The 21,286-nt window shown below is 47.3% G+C and overlaps 1 protein-coding gene across 4 annotated transcripts in view; it reads right to left on the bottom strand.

The window, feature by feature from the left end:
• The window catches only part of lrrc74b (leucine rich repeat containing 74B), a 78,580-nt gene that overhangs the window by 52,920 nt on the left and 4,374 nt on the right, over positions 1–21,286 (bottom strand). For 3 of the 4 annotated variants that reach the window (XM_086012021.1, XM_086012024.1, XM_086012022.1), the window contains 2 exons: positions 13,279–13,438; positions 9,653–9,795 (listed from right to left, as the gene is read on the bottom strand). In XM_086012021.1, the coding sequence (XP_085868147.1) occupies positions 9,653–9,795; positions 13,279–13,438 (303 nt within the window). The remainder of the gene's footprint in view (positions 1–9,652; positions 9,796–13,278; positions 13,439–21,286) is intronic. The other variant, XM_086012023.1, reaches the window with a different exon arrangement.

Genomic DNA, 21,286 nt, shown 5'->3' with positions numbered 1-21,286 from the left:
ACCGCTTTTATATTATAGGTTCGGCGCATGTGCAAACATTTGAATGGGTCGCGCATTGGGGAAGGCAGGCCGCACAGGAGGCAGCGCAGCTTATGGGGGACATTGGAGCTGAGGTTCCCATGCCCGTGCCCATCTTCCCCGCAACTCCATGTTTGAATCCTTCCAATCAGGTTTCCGCCCCTGCCACAGTACCGAAACGGCTCTTATCAAAGTCACAAATGACATCCTTTGTGACTGTGACAAAGGTAAACTATCCCTCCTTGTCCTTCCTGATTTGTCTGCAGCCTTTGACATGGTTGACCACTCCATCCTTCTCCAACGCCTCTCCACCGTCGTCCAGCTGGGTGGGACTGCACTCGCCTGGTTCCATTCTTATCTATCTAATTGTAGTCAGAGAATCACCTGCAATGGCTTCTCTTCCCGCTCCCACAGCGTTACCTCTGGTGTCCCGCAAGGATCTATCCTTGGCCCCCTTCTATTTCTCATCTACATGCTGCCCCTTGGCGACATCATCCACATGTAGTTTCCACATGTATGCTGACACCCAGCTCTACCTCATTGCCACTTCATTCGACCCCTCCACGGTCTCTAAATTGTCAGACCGCTTGTCCGACATCCAGTTCTGGATGAGCAGAAATTTTCTCCAATTAAATATTAGGAAGACCGAAGCCATTGGGCTCGAATTTCCAAGCCCCGTTGAGGCGGGTTTGGAGGCGGGAGTGGGGGGAAAATTGCAGAATCGGGGGGCACGAACCCTTCCCGCCCCCAACCTGCCTCCATGCCCGTTTCCCAGGAGGCGGGTACCCGACCTATGCTGGGAGCCGCCTCCCCGAGGCGGGAAGGGGATTAGTGCCAATTAACTGCCTGTTAACAGGTAGTTAACAGGCAGTTTTTGGCCTAATCCCTATTTTTAGCCGTGAAGTGTGGGCTGCCCGACGGCTCCAAACCACGCCAAGTTAGCGAGGCGGACCGTCGGGCTGAAGGGCTTGGAGGGTTCGAGATGTCCGGTGTTCAGGTGAGTGATGGGTGCATGAGTGCAGAGGTAAGTGTGTTTGGTGTGTGTAAAGTGTTTAAATAAGTTTTACTTACCTTTACTTACTAATGCAGGCTTCCTTCCTTCAGGTTTCGGGAGTCCCTCATCTCACCGGCACAGAAAGCAGAATGGCCGCGAGCTGTCAAAAGTTGCAGCATTCTGCTTTCTGTTCTGGAGAGATTTCTAACTGAGTCTGTGGAGAAGGACTCAAGTTAGAAGTCAGATTGTCAGTGTTTGACAGCTTCACAGAGCTGTCAAACGCTGATATTTCATCTGTCAAAAGCTCTTAACAGATGAAATGTCAATCCCTGACGTCACCTGTAACCGGGTGTCCCTTAACTGGCCTGCTGAGCCCGCTGAGCGGGCTCAACAAGGTCAATCAAGGGAAAATCGCGTGGATTGGCCACAAATCGATGGAGGCGGGACTACAACCCAAAAAGTGGGAGTCCCGCCTCCATCACGTCCCCATTGACAAAATCTAGCCCTTTGTTTTCGGTCTCTGCCACAAACGTCGCTCCTGAGCCACTGACTCCATCCCTCTCCCTAACATCTGTCTGAGGCTGAACCACACTGTGCGCAACCTTGGTGTCATATTTGACCCTGAAATGAGCTTCTGACCACATATCCACAGCATAACTAAGACCGCCTATTCCTACCTCCGTAACATCGCCGTCCCTGCCCTTGCCCCTGCTCATCTGCTGCTGAAACCCTCATCCGTGCGTTCGTTACCTCTAGACTATTCCAACACACTCCTGGCTGGCCTCCCACGTTCTACCCTACGTAAACTTGAGGCCATCCAAAACTCGGCTGGCCGTGTCCTAACTCACACCAAGTCCCGTTCACCCATCACCCCTGTGCTCACTGACCTACATTGGCTCCCTGTTAACCAATGCCTTGATTTCAAAATTCTCATCCTTGTTTTCAAATTCCCCCATGGCCTCACCCTTCCCCATCTCTGTAATCTCCTTCAGCCCCTCAACCCCTCCAAGATATCTGCGCTCCTCTAATTCTGCTCTCTTGAGTATCCCTGATTATAATCGCTCAACCATTGGTGGCTGTACCTTCTGTTGCCTCGGCCCTAAGCTCTGCAATTTCCTGCCTAAACCTCTCCGCCTCGCTACCTCTCTTTCCTCCTTTAAGACACTCCTTAAAACCTACCTCTTTGACCAAGCTTTCGGTCACCTGCCCTAATTTCTCCTTATGTGGCTCGGTGTCAAATATTTTGTCTTCTAATACTCCTGTGAAGCGCCTTGGGATGTTTTACTATGTTAAAGGCACTATATAAATATGAGTTGTTGTTTTTATCGAGTAAGGCACAGAAAGAAGTTTTGTTCTCTTTGTCTTTTGGATGAGATATTAAATCGACTTCCCTCTCAGGTGGACGCAAAAGATCCCATGGCACTATTTCAAAGAAGAGCAAGGAAGTTCTCCCGGTGTCCTGGGCCAATATTTATCCCACAACCAACATCACTAAAACAGATTATCTGGTCATTATCACATTGCTGTTTGTGGAAGCTTGCTGTGCGCAAATTGGCTCCCGCCTTTCCTAAATTTCAACAGTAACTACACTTCAAAAGTACTTCACTGGCTGTAAAGCACTCCGGGGGAGGTCCTGAGGTCGTGAAATACGCTATATAAATCCAAGTCAGTCTTTCTTTCTTAGACTGGTAGTGCAATAAAACCTTAGCCTGAGAGACCTCGGTAGAAAAATGCAACTTATTAAAGAACATTTCCTCATCACTTTTCTTCTGTACGTAATAGGCCACTAGTAAATGGAGTAGAGCTTTAGGGCTAAAAATTGAGTAGCGCTACTTCGCCGGGGCGCTACTTTTAGTGCCCCGGAAAAATTAGCGCCCCCGTGCCGGCAATTGAGTGGTTGCGCCCCAAGAGGGAAGCGGGGCGCTACTGGAAGCACCCCGCATTCCTCTTGGGGCACTGCGCTGCGGCACATCACGCGCGGTATTGCAGGCCTTCCTCCCCTTCTTAAAGGGGAGGGGCCTTACGCAGCGCGACCCGGAGCCCAGCTGGACCCCCGGGGATTGGGAGTGCCGGCAAAAGAGCCCGGCACTCAAGAGAAGTGCTGGGCTCTTGGAGCGCAGCCGGCACTCCGCGGGGCCGGGGGGGGGGGGTGCGCTTGGAAGCTGGGGACGGGAGCGCAGGCAGGCTGCCAGCAACAAATATGGCCACCCCGCACCTCGCCTTTAAATTGCGCCTCCCCGGCCGCAGGTAGGCCCCCCTGACCCCATCGGGCATAGCGTCCGGCGGTAAGTCAGGGGGTGCTCCTGATGATCATGACCGGGGTGCGATGACGTCATCGGCGGCGGCGCAGCGCGGCGCTACCGGTTAGCGCCGCCGCTAACCTCCTGCTGAATTTCGCGGGAGGCGTGGGCGGTGCCGCGCCCGGGCGCTAGTTGCTTTGCTCTTAGGGCGCTAACGGGAGGCGCAAAGCAACCCAATTTTTCCCTCTTCGTAATTAAAGAAAAAATACTGGCTGCACATATATGTCCCGGTATTTGCTGCTCCCAGACTATCAAGTGCACCCAGGTGCAGATCTCCTCATATTTATACCCAATTCATATTACAGTATTGTCTATAAACACAAAGCCATAAGATAAATGAGGTTCAGACACGGGAGGAAGGGACAATTGCAGTCATGGGGGAGGAGCGAGAAGAGAAAGCGAGAGAGGGAGAGGTGTGCCCACTCCTGCACACCATTTATGACAAAAATAAAAAGAGAAATTGCTGGGAACACTCAGGCCTAGAAATTCAGTTGTTTGCGCCAGCCGCTAGCGCCTTAGGAGGAGGAGATGTGGGGCGCTAGGCGGCTAGCGGCCGGGCGCAGCGCAATCTGCACCTCTCCCCAACTTCAGTAAAGATTTAGCGGCGGCGCAAAGCCTTTGCGCGCGCTCAGCTGCGCGCGCAGATCCTGACGTCATTTCATCGTGCAACGCCCTTTGTGCGCCCCAAACCGGAAATTCAGTGGCGCTGGCCTATTGTGCGCCTGGCGCCCCTAGCGACTGGTAGAGGGGAACGGTTCCCAGTCGCTGCGGGGCGAGGGGGGCGCAAATTAAAGGGCACTCCTCCTGCAGTAGAAATGGCAGCCATTTTGCAACACTCCTTCTTTGTGAGAGACGGATCTTTGCAGAGAGACAAAGGTAGAGAGCTTTCTGGTTTGGCTCAACACTCGCACAGGTACTTGTGGCTTCAGGCCACAGCTTTGCACTTGTCTTTAACTTCAGAGCCATAGCATTGATTGGAAACATATAATGGGGGCTGCAATGGGTGCAAACGTTGGCCTTCTCCATAGTCCTGGGCGTTGTACAGATCAAGCAGCAGTGGTCAGGCCTTGCTTCAGGGCTGCAGTGCGCAGGGCGTGGCAGGCAAACAAATCCACCCTCCCCCTTTAAGAGCTCACCGGCGCCAGAGTGTCTGCCGTTAATCAGCAACTCACCGAACCTGCGCTGCGCCCGCCCTCGGGGGTATCGCCCCGGGCCGCCGGCTTAGCGCCTAATGATAGTCGTGCATCGCCTGTTTTAGCGCAGCAGCAACCTCTTGGGGCGATGCCACTGAATATCGGCGAAGGTGGCGCGAAGTTGCGCCGGGCGCAAACTTTAGCGGCCGCCCGGCTGTAGCGCCCCAAATGTGGCTATACTGAATTTCTAGGCCTCAGCATCTGTGGAGAGAGAAACAGAGTTAACGTTTCAGGTCGACGACCTTTTCTAACAGAAAATGCTGCAAACACTCAGCAGGTCAGCCATTTATTACAAAATACTTTAATTTATACTCCACTGAAGGGTGGCGCTTCATTCCTACAAGCAAATGGCAATGTAATTGATATTTATTTGTTGTAATGAGTTTCCAGGGCATTAAGCAAGGGAAAGTGACTCCTTGGTGACACCAGGAAGCCACAACAGAAATGATCAAACACGGTCATCAGCTGCTCGGGGTAGAGAAACCTGTTCTAAAGTGTTACACAATGACAGGAGCTCGGCCCCTGGAATCACGAGAATGTGAGTGGGTTTGTGATAACAGTCCCTGGGTACAATCTCCTCGGAGAAAACTAATTAAAAATGAAAACCAATTAGAAACTCATTTTTTTGAGTGTGTAAATGAATTGTAAACACAACGGGGGAGAAATTGGAGAAGAGAAGTGTTCAGCAGTTAGGCCTTCTGCCACTTTTGCTCAGCCGATGAATCCAATGGCAGGATCTCAGTACAATTCAAAATGCTGGAAAATGCACAAAAAATGCCATAAGTCAAAATTTCCAGAAATGTGAAGGTCTGGCCCCAGACCTCCCCCTGCCTCAAGAATAATTGAACACCAGAACTTATTTCCCTCTTCAAAAAATTCTAAATCTACCACTACAAAAATTACAATTTAGCGTACTTTAGTACTTTATTTTACCCTGTATAATACAACTAATGGGATATTTGGTATACGTCATGGCCCACTGCACTCTCATTGTAGCTAATTATTTCTACATGTCATACATGAGATCACTGGGTTTCAGTTTCCACAGAAAAACAAACTAAATTATAGAATGTGAACCCAAAACATGAATAAAAATCCTGAAATATAGGTAGAATGTCCCAAATCCGGCAACCTCGGGACCGAGGCCGAGCCGGTTTTCGGGTTTTTCCGGACTTCGGAACATGTTTCTGATGTCCGAAGTCTGGAAACGCCCGAGCCCAGGTTGCGGTATTTCTGGACTTCGGACATCAGAAACACGTGCCGAGTCCGGAAATGCCTGGGCCCAGGTTGCGCTTTTGGTAAGCCTCCCTCAGGTTGTCCGGATTCCGGAACATTTTATGGATTCCGGACCCCTGCCACCAATCGTCCCGGAGTCCGGATTCCGGAACTTTCCGGATTCCAGAACTCCGGATTTGGGACGCTCAACCTGTACAATGTATTGCAGGAAACTCTTTTTTATCCGGCACCGACGGGACCGGCGTGGTGCCGGTTGATCAAAAAGTCCGGATTACAGAGAGGTATACTTACCAAGGTACGAGAGCCCCGTACACGGCCACAGGTGCAGGAGTCCCGGTTACACGGCCACAGATCCAGGAGTCCATGTTGCACGGCCACAGGTGCAGGAGTCCCGGTTACACGGCCACAGATCCAGGAGTCCCTGTTGCATGGCCACAGGTGCAGGAACCCTGGTTACACAGCCACAGATCCCAGAACCCCGGTTGCACGGCCACTAATATATAGTAAAACTTACTTGAACCTACTCCTGAATTTTGCCGGTTAAGAGAGATTTCCGGATATTTAGGTGTCGGTTAAAAGAGAGTTTCCTGTAAATAGTAAGTAACTAAAAGCATTCAGTCACCTTGAAGTAATGGCCTTGCTCATAGGCCTATATTCAAGGCTCTTTTTCAGTTGTACACTGATATTCAAGTGGGCAGCTTTTTGGGAGTTTTGTAGGTTACCATGTACAGGAAACTTTGTGATATCCAGCACCGACGGGACCGAGCTGTTGCCGTCCCATCAAAACTGCCGGACAAACCAGCGCTAATGTTAAAACATACGGAGCTTTTGAGCTCCGTATCTAGCAACAAACCCTGTTGCTTAGCAACAGCTTCTAAACAGTCGGCCGTAGCTTGCAAGCGTCTCTGTAGCTAAGCAACAGCTTTAGCTAGACCTTGCAGAGCCTGACTGGTGAAAAAAAAGCAACGAAAAGAAAAAAAACTTACTGAACCGACTCCTGAATTTTGCCGGTGGATCGAGCATTCTGGACAGTTAACCTCCGGATAAACCAAAGTTTCCTGTATGCCTACTGAAACTGTATGTTGGGGATGTTGGGTGAGGACAAGGTTGGCTTGACTATTTTGCCTTCTTCCTATAGTTGAATAGCTTGCCAACTGGAGGGCACCTTGCCATATCACAGCAAGGAGTCAATGCCTTCAGGAGAGAAGGGGGGGATGAGAAAATTGATGAGAGTAAAAATAACAAAATGCTTAAAAATCTGAAATAAAAACAGGAAATGCTGGCAATACATAACAGGTCATCAGCATCTGTGAAGAAGAAAGAAACCACATGTCACGTTTTGGGTTGAGACACCCTCTTCGTTTCACATAGCATGTCAGCCATGGCTCCGTTGGTAACACCCTTGCCTCTGAGTCACTAATGGTTTGTGGATTCAAGTCCCCCTCCAGAGGCTTGAGCACAAAAATCTAGGCTAACACTCCAATGCGGCACCGAGGGAGTGCTGCACTGTTGGAGGTGCTGTCTTTTGGATGAGAAGTTAAACCGAGGCCCTGTCAGTTCTCTCAAGAGGACGTAAAAGGGTCCCATGGCACTATTTCGAAGAAGAGCAGAGGAGTTATCCCCGTGTTCTGGCCAATATTTCTTCTTCTTCTTAGGCAGTCCCTCGGAACCGAGGATGACTTGCTTCCACATTAAAAATGAGTTCGCAGGTGACTGATGAGTCGGGACCTACAGTCTCTGTCACAGGTGGGGCAGATGGTGGTTGAAGGGGCGGGTGGGTGGGGTGCTTGGGTTGACGTGTGCTCCTTGCGCTGCCTGTGCTTGGCTTCCGCTTGCTCCCGGCGAAGAGACTCGAGGTGTTCGGCGCCTTCCCGGATGCTTCTCCTCCACTTTGTGCGGTCTTGGGTCAGGGATTCCCAGCTGTTGGTGGGGATGTTACACTTTTTTAAGGAGGCTTTGAGGGTGTCCTTGAAGCGTTTCCTCTGCCCACCTGGGGCTCTCTTGCCGTGCCGGAGCTCCGAATAGAGCGCTTGTTTTGGGAGTCTCGTATCGGGCATGCGGACAATGTGACCCGTCCATCGGAGCTGATTGAGCGTGGTCAGAGCTTCGATGCTGGGGATGTTGGCCTGAGCAAGAACACTGACATTGGTGCGCCTATCCTGCCAATGGATTTGCAGGATCTTGCGGAGGCAGTGTTGGTGGTACCTCTCCAGTGCTTTGAGGTGCCTGCTGTACATGGTCCATGTCTCTGAGGCATACAGCAGGGCAGGTATCACTGCTGCCCTGTAGACTATGAGCTTAGTGCTGGGTTTGCGGTCCTGGTCCTGCTCTGCATCGGTCACTCAACCAGGAAACACGAAGACTGGTTCGACGAGAATGACCAGGAGATCCAGGAGCTAATAAGCCGCAAGCGCAAGGCATTTCTGATCTGGAAACAGCAACAGAACTCGAGAGCAAGATAGCAGCTCTACAGAAGCCTGAAGGCCGAGGTCCAACAAAAAACTCGCGACCTAAAGAACAGATGGTGGGTGGAGAAAGCGCAGGAGATCCAGCAGCTAGCCGACAACCACGACATGCGTGGATTCTTTAGTGCAGTCAAGACCATCTACGGCCCAAGCACCCAAGGCCCTTCCGCACTGCGGGCCAAGAACGGAGAGGTACGCATCAAGGACAGGGAAGCAGTCAGTGCCCGCTGGAAGGAGCACTTCGACGATCTCCTTAACAACGACTCTGTCTTCGACACGAGTGTCCTCAACTCCATCCCACAGCATGCTACCCGCCACCATCTCAGCACAACCCCAGCCCGGCATGAGGTTGAAAAGGCCATCCAACAACTGAAGAACAACAAGGCCTCAGGAGCAGATGGAATCCCTGCCGAGGCACTAAAGCATGGCAGAGAAGCACTACTGGCGTGAATTCATGAACTCATTTCTCTTATCTGGAAGGAGGAGAGCATGCCAGGGGATCTCAGAGACGCCATAATTGTGACCATCTTCAAGAAAGGTGACAAGTCCAATTGCGGTAATTACAGAGGAGTTTCCCTGCCATCTGCCACAGGAAAAGTCATCACAAGAATCCTCCTCAATCGCCTTCTCCCAGTGGCCAAAGAGCTCCTCCCAGAGTCGCAATGCGGATTCCGCCCACTAAGGGGCACAATGGACATGATCTTCACCGCCAATATTTATCCCTCAATCAACATAACAAAAACAGATTATCTGGTCATTATCACATTGCTGTTTGTGGGAGCTTGCTGTGCGCAAATTGGCTGCTGCGTTTCCCACATTACATCAGTGACTCCACTTCAAAATGTACTTAATTGGCTGCAAAATGCTTTGGGACGTCTGATGATCATGAAAGGCGCTGTATAAATGCAAGTCTATCTTATTTTTTAATTTTTTACTGATGAATCTGCTGTATATTTCCAGCATTTTTAGTTTTTATTGTTATTTCAGAAATCCAGCTGGCAGATTAAGATGCAGGACAAGGCCAAGTTAAAGAGATTAAGATACAAGATGAGGTAAATCTAGAAGTAGCGGTTAGGTGGTGCTAAGTTCAGATTAAAAAACCCTGAATACAGTACAAAGAGGAGAATACTGAGGGAGATAGGGTCTTCCATAGTGTGGGAAAGAATTATTTAGAGTAGAACAAGGTGGATGAGTCTCGATTGCAACATAGTGAGGGTGCTGGGAGGAGGGACAGCATGCAAGAATGTCTATTTCCAGTTTAGCAGGAACAAAATATTGCAAATAGATATAGTGGCAAATGTAAGTCCTTCTGAGAAGTGGCAGAATGCAAACAGGAGTCCCAAGAAGCGTATTTAGGTATACAGTTATTAAGTGATAACAGACTGCCAATAAGAACAGTGTAAAAGTTCTTCCAAATAAAATGTACTCAATAAAAACTTGTCTTACCTGGGGTCCAAGCCCATAATGCATCATGGACACTTCTGTACTATTCATGTTGCGCAGGAAGTAGGAGATTGGTACCACACCATACATTTCACATGCCTGTTTATAGTTGGCCTTCCCTGTGGCATCATAGGTCTGCAAACCTTCTGAAATAAAACCATACCAGGTGAGCAAGTTTTATATTACAATATTGATGCGTGTTCTGGCCTTATTTAAGCTAATATTGTAAGCCTGGTTTAACCTGTCACAATGTACAGTCCCTTTTACTTGTGAAAGCTCTTCACCCTTCAAACAGAGCATAAACTTGCCTTGCTGCTGTATGGTACTGATTGCCTTCTGGCATCTCGCCCAAGTAGGCCTTCTCTAGGGGGGCAATTTTGCCAGCACTGGGTAGTTCACAGGCAGTTTTCTGGATAATCCCTAATTTGAGCCCTAAAGTGTGGGCTTCCCGACGGCTCCGAACCTCACCAGGGTCAGCGGGGCGAGCCGTGGGTCTGTGGGGGTCGGAGGGGCCGAGATGTCCGGTGTGCAGGTGAGTGGTGGGTGCATGTGAGGTGAGTCTTAAGTGTTTTAAAAGCTTTACTTACCTTTGCTTCTTCCTCCAGGCTTCAACCCTTCAGGTCTCGGCAGTCCCTCATCTCACCGGCAGAGAAATCAGAATGGCCGCTGCATTCTCAAATGCATCAGTCTTCTGCTTTCTGCTCAGGAGAGATCTCTAAGTAAGCCTGTGTCCCAGGTCTCAACTTAGAAGACAGATTGTGTGTTTGACAGCTTCACAGAGCTCTCAAACAATGACAATTCATCTGTCAAAAGCTCGACAGATAAAACGCCACTCGCTGATGTCACCAGTAACCGGCTTTCCCTTAATTGGCCCACTGAGCCCGCTGGGCAGGTCAATCAAGGGAAAATAGCGTGGGTTGGCCGGACGTCGATGGAGGCGGGACTAAAACCCGACAAGCAGCAGTCCCGCCTCCATCACATCCCCATTGGCAAAATCACCCCCTATGTATCTGACTAGCTATTTGACTGAGGGGGCACCACAGTCGAGGCCAAGCTTGCTTTCATCCGACCCCAACAAATGCGCACTTTCCCGCAGGGGTCCCTGGACAGTGATGAGGAATTGGAATCCTGGCTGATCTTCCCCACCCTTTTCAGGGGCTTCAAGGCCAATTGTAGCAGTTCAGCTGCTACCCTGTCTCAGATCAATTAATTGAGACCAGGAATCAAATGGAATCGAAGCATTTCTGGTCTGTACGGTTCAATCACAGGTGCTTTTACTAATTGAACCATCAGAGAATTAGAGATTGCTATTTTAAAAGGTATTTTTCTCCTCTTTCCTTGGTTTCCTGTTGCTGCTGATCCCCAATTCTCCTACAATAGTGATGTATACATGCAATTGCTGACATGAGATACAAAAAAAATGAAATGATTAAAGAGTACCTGAACAGGTTAAAGTTTATGTAACCATGGCAGCACCTGCAATGGGCTATTTGTCTGGTTAATTGCTCTAATCGGGAAGGATACCCGAGGTCCAGTTCATACAAGAATACAATCAGATACTTCCGTTATGTTTTGCTTCAAGGCATTGACTTGATGGGATGCAGTTCTCTAGGTGCTGCAACATTCCAGTACCGCACTCATGAGGCCATTATTCAAGGGTGAGCTTAGACAATGAATGTTGGCAGGCTAATTGATCATTTGGGCCTTCAGAACACAGTCCAAAACTGTTCTCTAAACAGAAAATGCTGGAAATATTCAGCAGGCTGGCCTGCTGAGTATTTCCAGCATTTTCTGTTTATATTGCAGATTTCCAGCATCCGCAGTATTTTGCCTTTTCCAATACTGTTCTCGTCTGACATGCAATTTCTAGCAGGAGTCACTGGATCATGATTTTGTTGCAGGTCAGCTGGGTGTCTGATATTTGTGAAAACCTTTCCCCCTTGTTTAAAAGTCTCTGTGCCAAGCTACTGAGGAATCCATATCTGTAGACTTTCCGTTTACCCGATAGGAGCGCACATAGTTTCCCCATTGGGACACCCAAGTCCACAGAGCTTAGACCCAGATTGGCAGGAGCAAGGCTTAGGGCCCTCCAAGTTTATGTAGGGCCATTGCTGGAGTAACAAACAAATGCTGCACAGCTTACCAGTACAGCTTGTATGTTCAGCCATTGACACATTGTCTCGCAGGGTTACCTAGAGCTGAGTGAAAGAATTGCAACCCACGCGACACAGGTCTACCCCTCCAGGTTCCATTACTGAACACCGTTAACTGGTTAATCAACAGTGCCCAGGAGTACTGCTTCAAATATCCGATTAGCGAAGCTGCTACAGACGGTTCAGTTGGCTCCAAACATCCATCGCTAGGGTTGTTATTTTGGAGTCACTCCAATCCCAGAGACCCTGCTCACCAACCCCTCCTCCCTCCCACATGGATAGTCACTAGATGGTCATTAGGTGACGGGATATTGATCAGGAGTGGGATCTCTGAATGATTTTTCCATTCCCTCACCTGGGAGGACTAAGGCCTACCCTACACAGCGGATCTCCTTTTATCTATGAAGCTAAGAGCTTCGATCTTGTTGAATGTCAGCTGTGGCTCAGTCGGTAGCACCCTTTCCTCTAGGTCAGAAGGTCGTGGGTTCAAGGTCCCACTCCAGAGCCTTGAGCACAAAAATCCAGGCTGACACACCAGTGCAGTACTGAGGGAGTGCTGCACTGTTGGAGGTGCTGTCTTTTGGATGAGACGTTAAACCAAGGCCCCTTCTGCCCTCTCAGGTGGACGTAAAAGATCCCATGGCACTATTTTGAAGAGCAGGGGAGTTCTCCCCGGTGTCCTGGCCAATATTTATCCCTCAATCAACATCACTAAAACAGATTATCGGGCCATTATCACATTGCTGTTTATGGGAGCTTGCTGTGCGCAAATTGGCTGCCACGTTTCCAACATTACAGCAGTGACTACACTTCAAAAAAAGTACTTAATTGGCTGTAAAGCACTTTGGGATATCCGATGGTCATGGAAAGCGTTATATAAATGCAAGTCTGTCTGTCTGTGTATAGTTAATATTAGGATTTGAAGTTTTTTACCCCAATATTTCCCCATCTCCTGTGGTGAAGCAGGTCCTGCCTAAACCTCAGTCAAGTAACCATGCTTCATTTATGAGCTTGGACAATAAGTCAGCAGCATATTCAACTGTGAAGGGTTGGGGAGTGTGACAGCAGAGCCCTGTATGGTCCTCCAAATCCATATCTGCGCATTTACCGGCATGAGTCCCTGCACCGCGAACAGGACTGAAAATCTGGATCGATTTCCCTCCTCCCTAGCCCACAGACATTGAGGCCAATTGTGCTCCTATTCCCTCCCTGGATATTATCTACCTCAGCACAGACCAAGGATTTAACCTGGTACTTTGCTGGTCTGTATGGCTCAGTGCCACACCAGGCAGTAAAATTACCCACTAAGACATAGAGACTAGCTGTTGAGTAGTCCTTTAAGCTTTCAGATTGTATTAAGCTTGGATGTCTTGTGGATGAAGTTTCAATCTCTTCCTTTGTACATCCCATTGTAAAATAAAATGAAGCACATCTTGGGCTTCACATGAATCAAGAGGCATTGTCAGTTTCTCTTACCATCCTGCTCTGTATCCACTCCTCCCTCTCCTAGTATCTCATCATCAGAGACCTCCTCCACGGATTCCTCAGATGCATCGCTGGAAGATAGTGTAATTTTGCATATTTCTTCTGTATACTCCTTTACATGACTTGTACTGCCATGTACTCGAGCAACTGTCTGCAAAGTTTAAAACAGGAATGAGATCAGATCAATTACCCTACGCTAGCCAGTTATTGGAAAAAATACCAGCAAATCACAAGCCCAGTCTCATCTTAATTTATGAAAAGGACAACGATCCTGAATAATGATATAGTAGTTTCACTTTATGGAAAATTGACATAAGACAACTATATAGCATGTTCCTGGTCTTAGCTTGACCATCGGGAGGAGGCACTGAGAGGAAGCATGGCAGTTGTCCACTGAGGGGAAGGTTAATTATTTTCTTGTCAAGTTTCTCCCATCCTCATCTCTCCTGAAGACATTGATTCCTTGGTAGGATACAGGATCGTTGGCACCAATGTGGGCATTATTTATGTGTGAACCTTGACCGTGAGTATTGGTAGGTTATTTAATTACAGGAAGAATACAGGGGCTGGAATACAAAGGGGTGGAAGTTATGTTACAGTTGTATAAAGCTCTGGTTAGACTGCATCTGGAGTGATGTGTTCAGTTCACAGAATCACAGAAACCCCACAGTGCAGATAGAGGCCATTTCGGCCCATCGAGCCTGCACCGACACATATCCCACCCGATCCCTGTAACCCCTACACCAACACATATCCAACCCTATCCCCGCGTATTTAATCCCCCTAACACTAAGGGTCAATTTATCATAGCCAATCAACCTAACCCGCACATCTTTGGACTGTGGGAGGAAACCGGAGCACCCGGAGAAAACCCACGCAAACACGGGGAGAATGTGCAAACTCCACACAGACAGTCACCCGAGGCCGGATTCGAACCCGGGTCCCTGGTGCTGTGAGGCAACAGTGCTAACCACTATGCCATCGTGCTGCCAGTTCTGGGCACTGCACCTAAGGAAGCATATACTGGCCTTGGAGGGAGTACAGAATGATACCAGGGCTAAAAGGGTTAAATAAGAACATAAGAAATAGGAGCAGGAGTAGGCCATTCGGCCCATTGAGCCTGCTCCGCCATTCAATAATGGGGCAGAAATTCGGATCGGGGGCTTGCCGCGCGTGCAAGCCCCCGATCTGCACTTACCCGACGCACCTGCCGTTCACCTCCAGGGACGCCTGGAATTCCTTTTTGAAAGAGAAGAATCCCGGGCAGCGTCTGACGTCACGCCGCCCAGGAGTGCAGCCAGCGCGAAGCCTGGAGCGCGCTGTGCAACTGAGACACGCCCCTTGAGGTCTCAGTTTAAAAGGACACGCCCCCAATGTTTCTCACAAGCTGCAAAGCATTTTTACATGTAGAGCAGCATTTCAAATAGGTTTTTGGTATTTTTATGAAGCTTTTGGTAACTTTTATAAACTTTTAAAAACGTTTACATTATTTTGAAGAATCTGAAGTAGTTTTAAACAGAATTAAAGCAATTTAAAGAATTTTAAAAGCCCTGAAAGAATTTTTTTCATTCCATTTATTTATTTAGCAACGTTGTCGTCATACGTGTCTTCACACTGTTCCCTTTGGGGAACTGTATGAAGTGGTGGAAGGATTTATGGCCGTGATTAACGCTCCTTCCGTGACCGTAACCATCTTTGTACCAGCCATTAGGGTGGTTAGTCCTATGGCGGGAGGGTTTTATGGGCTCCCACAAGCTATACGAGGGGGGGCCACCCACACCCACGGACGCAAATATCCCACTGGATGTCAACCCAGAATTTAGAGCCGGAGCTCCGACTCCACTTGCCGGGACTGTCTGGAGCGGGGTTCGAAACCCTACGCCTTCTGGCCCAGCGGCGGGGATCCTACCGCTACGCCAAAGGCCCACTCCGATTAGCAACGTGAAATGGCTGGAACGAGCACAATTCACGGCATTAAAAGAACTCACAATTGAACTGATGATGACCTCAGCAATCTCCTCAACGAGGTGGAGGCACAGCGCCTGCTCATCATTGGTAATGAGAAGTCCAAGGCGCCACAAAAAGGACAGATGATAGCTTGGTCTTTCAAGTGGCAGCATAGGGCTCCAGTCACGGGGAGGGAAAAGGCGCAGGAAACGTATGGGTGTCACCTTTTGCGCGGAGCACTGAAGGCCAACCCCTTAATTTGAGACTGTGACATCTAGTTCTAGACTCCCCAGCCAGAGGAAACATCCTCCCAGCATCTACCTGTCAAGCTGCTTAAGAATTTTATACGTTTCAAAGAGAATTTTATACTTTTCAATGAGGCCAGGTTGCATAGACTAGGCTTGTATTCCCTTGAGTATATAAGATTAAGAGGTGATCTAATGGAGGTGTTTAAGATGATTAAAGGAGTTGATAGGGTAGACAGAGAGAAACTATTTTGCTCTGATGGGAGAGTTCAGAACAAGGGGCATAACCTTAAAATTAAAGCTAGGCCTTTCAGAGGTGACATCAGGAAGTATTTCTTCACACAAAGAATAGGGGAAATCTGAAACTCTCGCCCCAAAAAGCTGTGAAGGCTAGATCAATTGAAGATATCCAAACTAAGATTGAGAGATTTTTGTTAGGCAAGGGTATTAAGGGACATGGAACCAAGGGAGGTAGATGGAGTTAAGATACAGATCAACCATGATCTAATTGAATGGCGGACCAGGCTTGATGGGCTGAATGACCTCCTCCTATTCCTAATCACCACATCGGACATTCACACACATGCCGTTTGCAGCACGGCTATTAGTTAACATTCAGCAACAGGAACTCCAATTGATTTTCTCCTCTCTAGTCCAGGGGAATCAAATCGCACCCCTATTGCTATCTTGGTTGAGATCAACTAACTCAGCATAGATTGAGGATCAAATCTGTAACTCTATCGTCTGTATGGTTCAGTTACTCACTAGGTACACTCGCTAAACCGTCAGTGGAGTCTGGAGTGGTGGTGATGGGGGTAGATGATACCATAGAGGGAATATCAACCCATGACATTCTTTCATGCCTTCCAGAAGTTCACTGACAGAAAGTTTGCTTTTGAAGTCACACTGGTGTCAACCGTGGCTCAGTTGGTAGCACCCTCACCTGTGAATCAGAGCGGTCGTGGGTTCAAAATCCCACTCCAGAGAGTTCAGCACAAAAAAATCTAGGCTGACATTCCAGTTTAGTACTGAAGGAGTGTCGGAGGTGCCGTCTTTTGGATGAGATGTTTAACCAAGGTCCCGTCTGCCCTCTCAGGTAGACGTAAAAGATCCCACGGCACTATTTCAAAGAAGAGCAGGGGAGTTCTCCCCGGTATTCCTGGCCAATATTTATCCCTCAATCAACATCGCTAAAAGAGATTATCTGGTCATTATCACATTGCTTTTTGTGGGATCTTGCTGTGCGCAAATTGGCTGCCGCGTTTCCTACATTACAACAGTGACGACACTTCAAAATGTACTTCATTGGCTGTAAAGCAGCTTTGGGACATCCAGTGGTTGTGAAGGGTGCTATACAAATGCAAGCCTTTCTTTCTTTCTGGTGGGAATTGAATACTGCAATATTTCAAGTTATCCCTTGGTTTGCAAGGTGTGTGAAATGTTCATACTATGTGTGCTTGAACTGTGGCAAATACCCAGCAGTACAATTGTATATTATGCCCTTCCAAACATGGGTTGTGACTTCAGCAAGCACTTTGAGAGCTTTATAACACTAGGGTGGTTACAGGTCTGCTACAGACGATGATACTAGTGAGAGTAATTGTAAGTGATGATCTATGAATAGCACACAGGAAGTATATTGCAGAACATTAAGACGTATTAGCTCAGTGCAATATTTTCTACAGGATGTTCTTACAAATATTCAAACTAGACCTAGTGACAACGCTGTAGTTTAACAAATCTTCAGGGGGGAAAAGAAACAAATCTACTTCACACAGCATTTTTTGGACAATGGCCATATTGTAGAGCTTTATTTAATGGTTCCTCAAATATAATTTTAAAAGAAAATTATAAAATGAACCCTATAATGGGGTTATGTCAACAGCAATAATTTAAGCTGTTGTTTTTGCACAAAGGAAACCCATCAGTAATATGATCAGAACTGTTGTATTCAGAAGCTTTTCTCATTTATTATTGCCGTTGACAACAGATTACCAACTTGTGACAAATTATAAGAAAATAAGAACATAAGAATTAGGAGCAGGAGTCGGCCATACGGCCCCTCGAACCTGCTCCGCCATTCCATAAGATCATGGCTGATCTTTGACCTCAACTCCACTTTCCTGGCTGATCCCCATATCCCTTGGGTCATCGACCTGAAACGTTAACTCTGTTTCTCTCTCCACAGATGTTGCCTGACCTGCTGAGTATTTCCAGCATTTGCTGTTTTTATTCCCCATATCCCTTGATTCCCTTTGAGTTCAAAAATCTATCTATCTAGCCTTGAATATACTCAACGACTCAGCATTCACAGCCCTTTCAGGTAGAGAATTCCAAAGATTCACAACCATCCGAGTGAAGAAATTCCTCCTCATCTCGCTCTTAAATGGCTGACCCCTTATCCTGAGACTATGTCGCCTAGTTCTAGACTCTCCAGCCAGAGGCAACAAATTTCAAATTCAAATTCAAATCACTTTATTGGCATGATAAGGTACATCTTATGTTGCCAAAGCATCAAAATACATTTATGGTTGAACACATAAACGCAGTTCTATTCATACAGTGTATAAACAGGTATATCCCTGAGTGTATAAATATACATTCGCATTGTTTATATATACTCTTTTCTTAGTTTACTGGTTGTCCCTCTGTTCATGGCAAGCTGTAACATAGTGTGCCGCCAGTGTTACACAGTTTCTCTCCTCCCCCAGTAGGAATGGGAGTTTTTGGTTGTCATTCAGATTTCTGAATTCAGGGCATATTTGTGAGAATTTTTGGTAGAAATTCTCCCTGATGCCCTGATATTTTCCACAGGCTGTGAGGAAGTGCATCTCTGTCTCCACTACTCCCTGACTGCAGTGAGAGCATATCCTGTCTTCTCTTGGCAGCCTGGTCTGCCTGTGTCTGCCTTTTTCGATCGCTAGGCTATGTTCGCTAAGTCTGTACCTTGTCAAGGTTCTTCTCAGTTTGTTATCCTTTACCATGGTCAGGTAATCAGCTATGTTGTATTGTCTGTTTAGGGCCAAGTAGCAATTGAGTTTGCTTTGGGTTTTTGTTGTTTCTGCCCAATATGTCAGATATTTTTCCTTTTGCTTAGCGACGATTGTGTTGGGTCGAATTCTTTGTGTTACCTCTCAGCATCTACTCTGTCAATCCCCCCGCAGAATCTTATATGTTTCAATGAGATCACCTCTCATTCTTCTAAACTCCAGAGATTTTTATACGCCCAACCTACTCAATCTCTCCTCAGAGGACAACCCTCTCATCCCAGGGATCAATCTAGTGAACGTATGTTGCACCGCCTCTAAAGCATGTATGCCCTTTTTCAGATAAGGAGACCAAAACTGTCCACAGTACTCCAGGTGTGGTCTCACCAAAGCCCTGTACAATTTTAGTAAGACTTCCTTATTCTTGTACTCCAATCCACTTGCAAAACAGGCCAACATGCCATTTGCCTTCCTAATTGCTTGCTGTACCTGCATGCTAACTTTCTGTGTTTCCTGTATTAGTTTGGTATTCTTCACACAATAGGATACCTCAAAATCTTACTGGTCATTTTAAGTCTTTTGGTGCTCCAGCAAATGGATACACTTACCTTACACATGAAACAAGCTCCATAGAAGCTCAAACTTTGCTGTAGGCTATGGAAAACCAAGTGTGTTAGCCTAGTAGAACAACTTAGCTGGTATGTGAGGCTGTGGTTACCGCAGTTCCACCCTTAAATCAATGTATTAAAACTAAAATGAAAATTTAAAGCGCTCACAGCATTTAGTTTGATTCCCCTTTGATCAACTATGAATTAAAACACAACTGTAGGTGGTCTAAGCAGCACGATATTAATTGAAAAATGTGTTCATATGAAGACAAAGTTCATCTTTAAATCATAGTCCACAACAGTGACTAAATACAACTTATTCAGTATCAGCTGTCGCTCAGTGGGTATTACTCTCGACTCTGAGCCAGAAAGTTGTGGGTTCATAGTCCCGCTCCAGTGACTCTGAGCCCATTATCTAGACTGACACCTCAGTACAGTACTGAGAGTGTGCTGCACTATTGGAGGTGGTGTCTTTCGGATGAGGCATTAAATCAAGGCCCTAGGGTAAGCCAGTTAGGACAGAGATGAGAAGGAATTTCTTCACCCAGAGAGTGGTGAACCTGTGGAATTCTCTACCACAGAAGGCAGTAGAGGCCAATTCATTAAATATATTCAAGAAGGAGTTGGATATATTTCTTAATGCTAAAGGGATCAAGGGATATGGAGAGAAGGCAGGAACGGGGTACTGAATTTGGATGATCAGCCATGATCTCATTGAACGGCGGAGCAGGCTCGAGGGGCCGAATGGCCTACTCCTGCTCCTATCTTCTATGTTTCTATGATTCTGTGCAGCCCTCCCAGGTGGGTGTAAAGGATCCCATGGTATTATCCGGAAGAAAAGCAGGGGATTTTGTAAAGGAAATAGCCATATTCCAAGAGATACACCATCCTATGGACAGATTTCTGATATTATTAATACATGACATACTGGGTTTAAAAGTCTGGAAAGCCTCGGCGACACAGGCTGCGTCAATACAGGCTTCTGAGATAAAATGAAGTGTTAACACAAAAGTTGTAAACACCACACAAGCTTTTGAAATGGGAATTGATTGTTAATACAAAAACAATGGCCCTATTGAAACAGCAAATTGCAGCTTCCAGAATGTCTGCAGTTTGGAACCAACACAATAGCAATGCCCAAGTAAAATGTTAAAAACTGACACTTCGAACAGGAACACAGAATATTAAAAAACCATGTGCCTTCGTAAAAGTAACATCAAATGAGAAACAGGAAACACGATTATATACAGGAAACTCTCTTTTAACCGGCACCTAAATAACCGGAAATCTCTCTTAACCGGCAAAATTCAGTAGTAGGTTCAGGTAAGTTTTACTTTATATTAATGGCCGTGTAACCGGGGTTCCTGAATCTGTGGCCGTGTAACCGGGGTTCTTGCACCTGTTGCCGTGCAACAGGGACTCCTGGATATGTGGCCGTGTAACCGGGGCTCCTGCACAAGTGCCCTGTAACCGGGGCTCCTGCACCTGTGGCCGTGTACGGGGCTCTCGTACCTTAGTAAGTATACCTCTCTGTAATCCGGACTTTTTGATCAACTGGCACCATGCCGGTCCCGTCGGTGCCGGATAAAAAAGAGTTTCCTGTATGCAACCAATTGAAGTAGCTAAGAAATGCAACAAACACCCTAGTTGAAGTGTTTTTGATTTACATGTTGTAAAAGATACCTACAGAACACTTTGAAGATATAATATCAATAGATGGCACCAAGCAATCACATTGGGATTGATTTTCCCGAAGCTGTCGGGAAGAAGGCGGGACTACAACTTTTGGGTTTTAGACCCGCCTACTTCGACGTCCGGCCAATCCGCGCGATCTTCCCTTGATTGACCTTGTTGAGCCCGCCCAGCGGGCTCAGCAGGCCAATTAAGGGCCACCCGGCAACAGGTGATGTCACAGACTGAAATTTCATCTGTCAAGAGTTCTTGACAGATGAAATATCAGTGTTTCACAGCTGTTTGAAGCTGTGAAACACTGACAGTCTGAGTTCTGACATGAGTCCTTCTGCATAGACTCAGTTAGAACTCTCATCGGCACTGAAAGCTGAAGGCTGTCACTTTTTACAGATCGCAGCCGTTCAGCTTTAAGTTCCGGTTGAGTGATGGGCTCCCGACGGCTGCAGGAAGAAAGGCTGTTAAGGTAAGTACAGGTACGTAAAAGTTCTTCACACACTTTAAACACACCAAACACACTTAC

Source organism: Somniosus microcephalus, chromosome 19 (genome assembly GCF_052327205.1).
Source record: "Somniosus microcephalus isolate GS21.2 chromosome 19, FLI_Smic_1.0, whole genome shotgun sequence".
NCBI lineage: Eukaryota > Metazoa > Chordata > Chondrichthyes > Squaliformes > Somniosidae > Somniosus > Somniosus microcephalus.
Note: the sequence above shows the minus strand (reverse complement) of the source record. Positions and strands in the feature narration are given on the sequence as shown.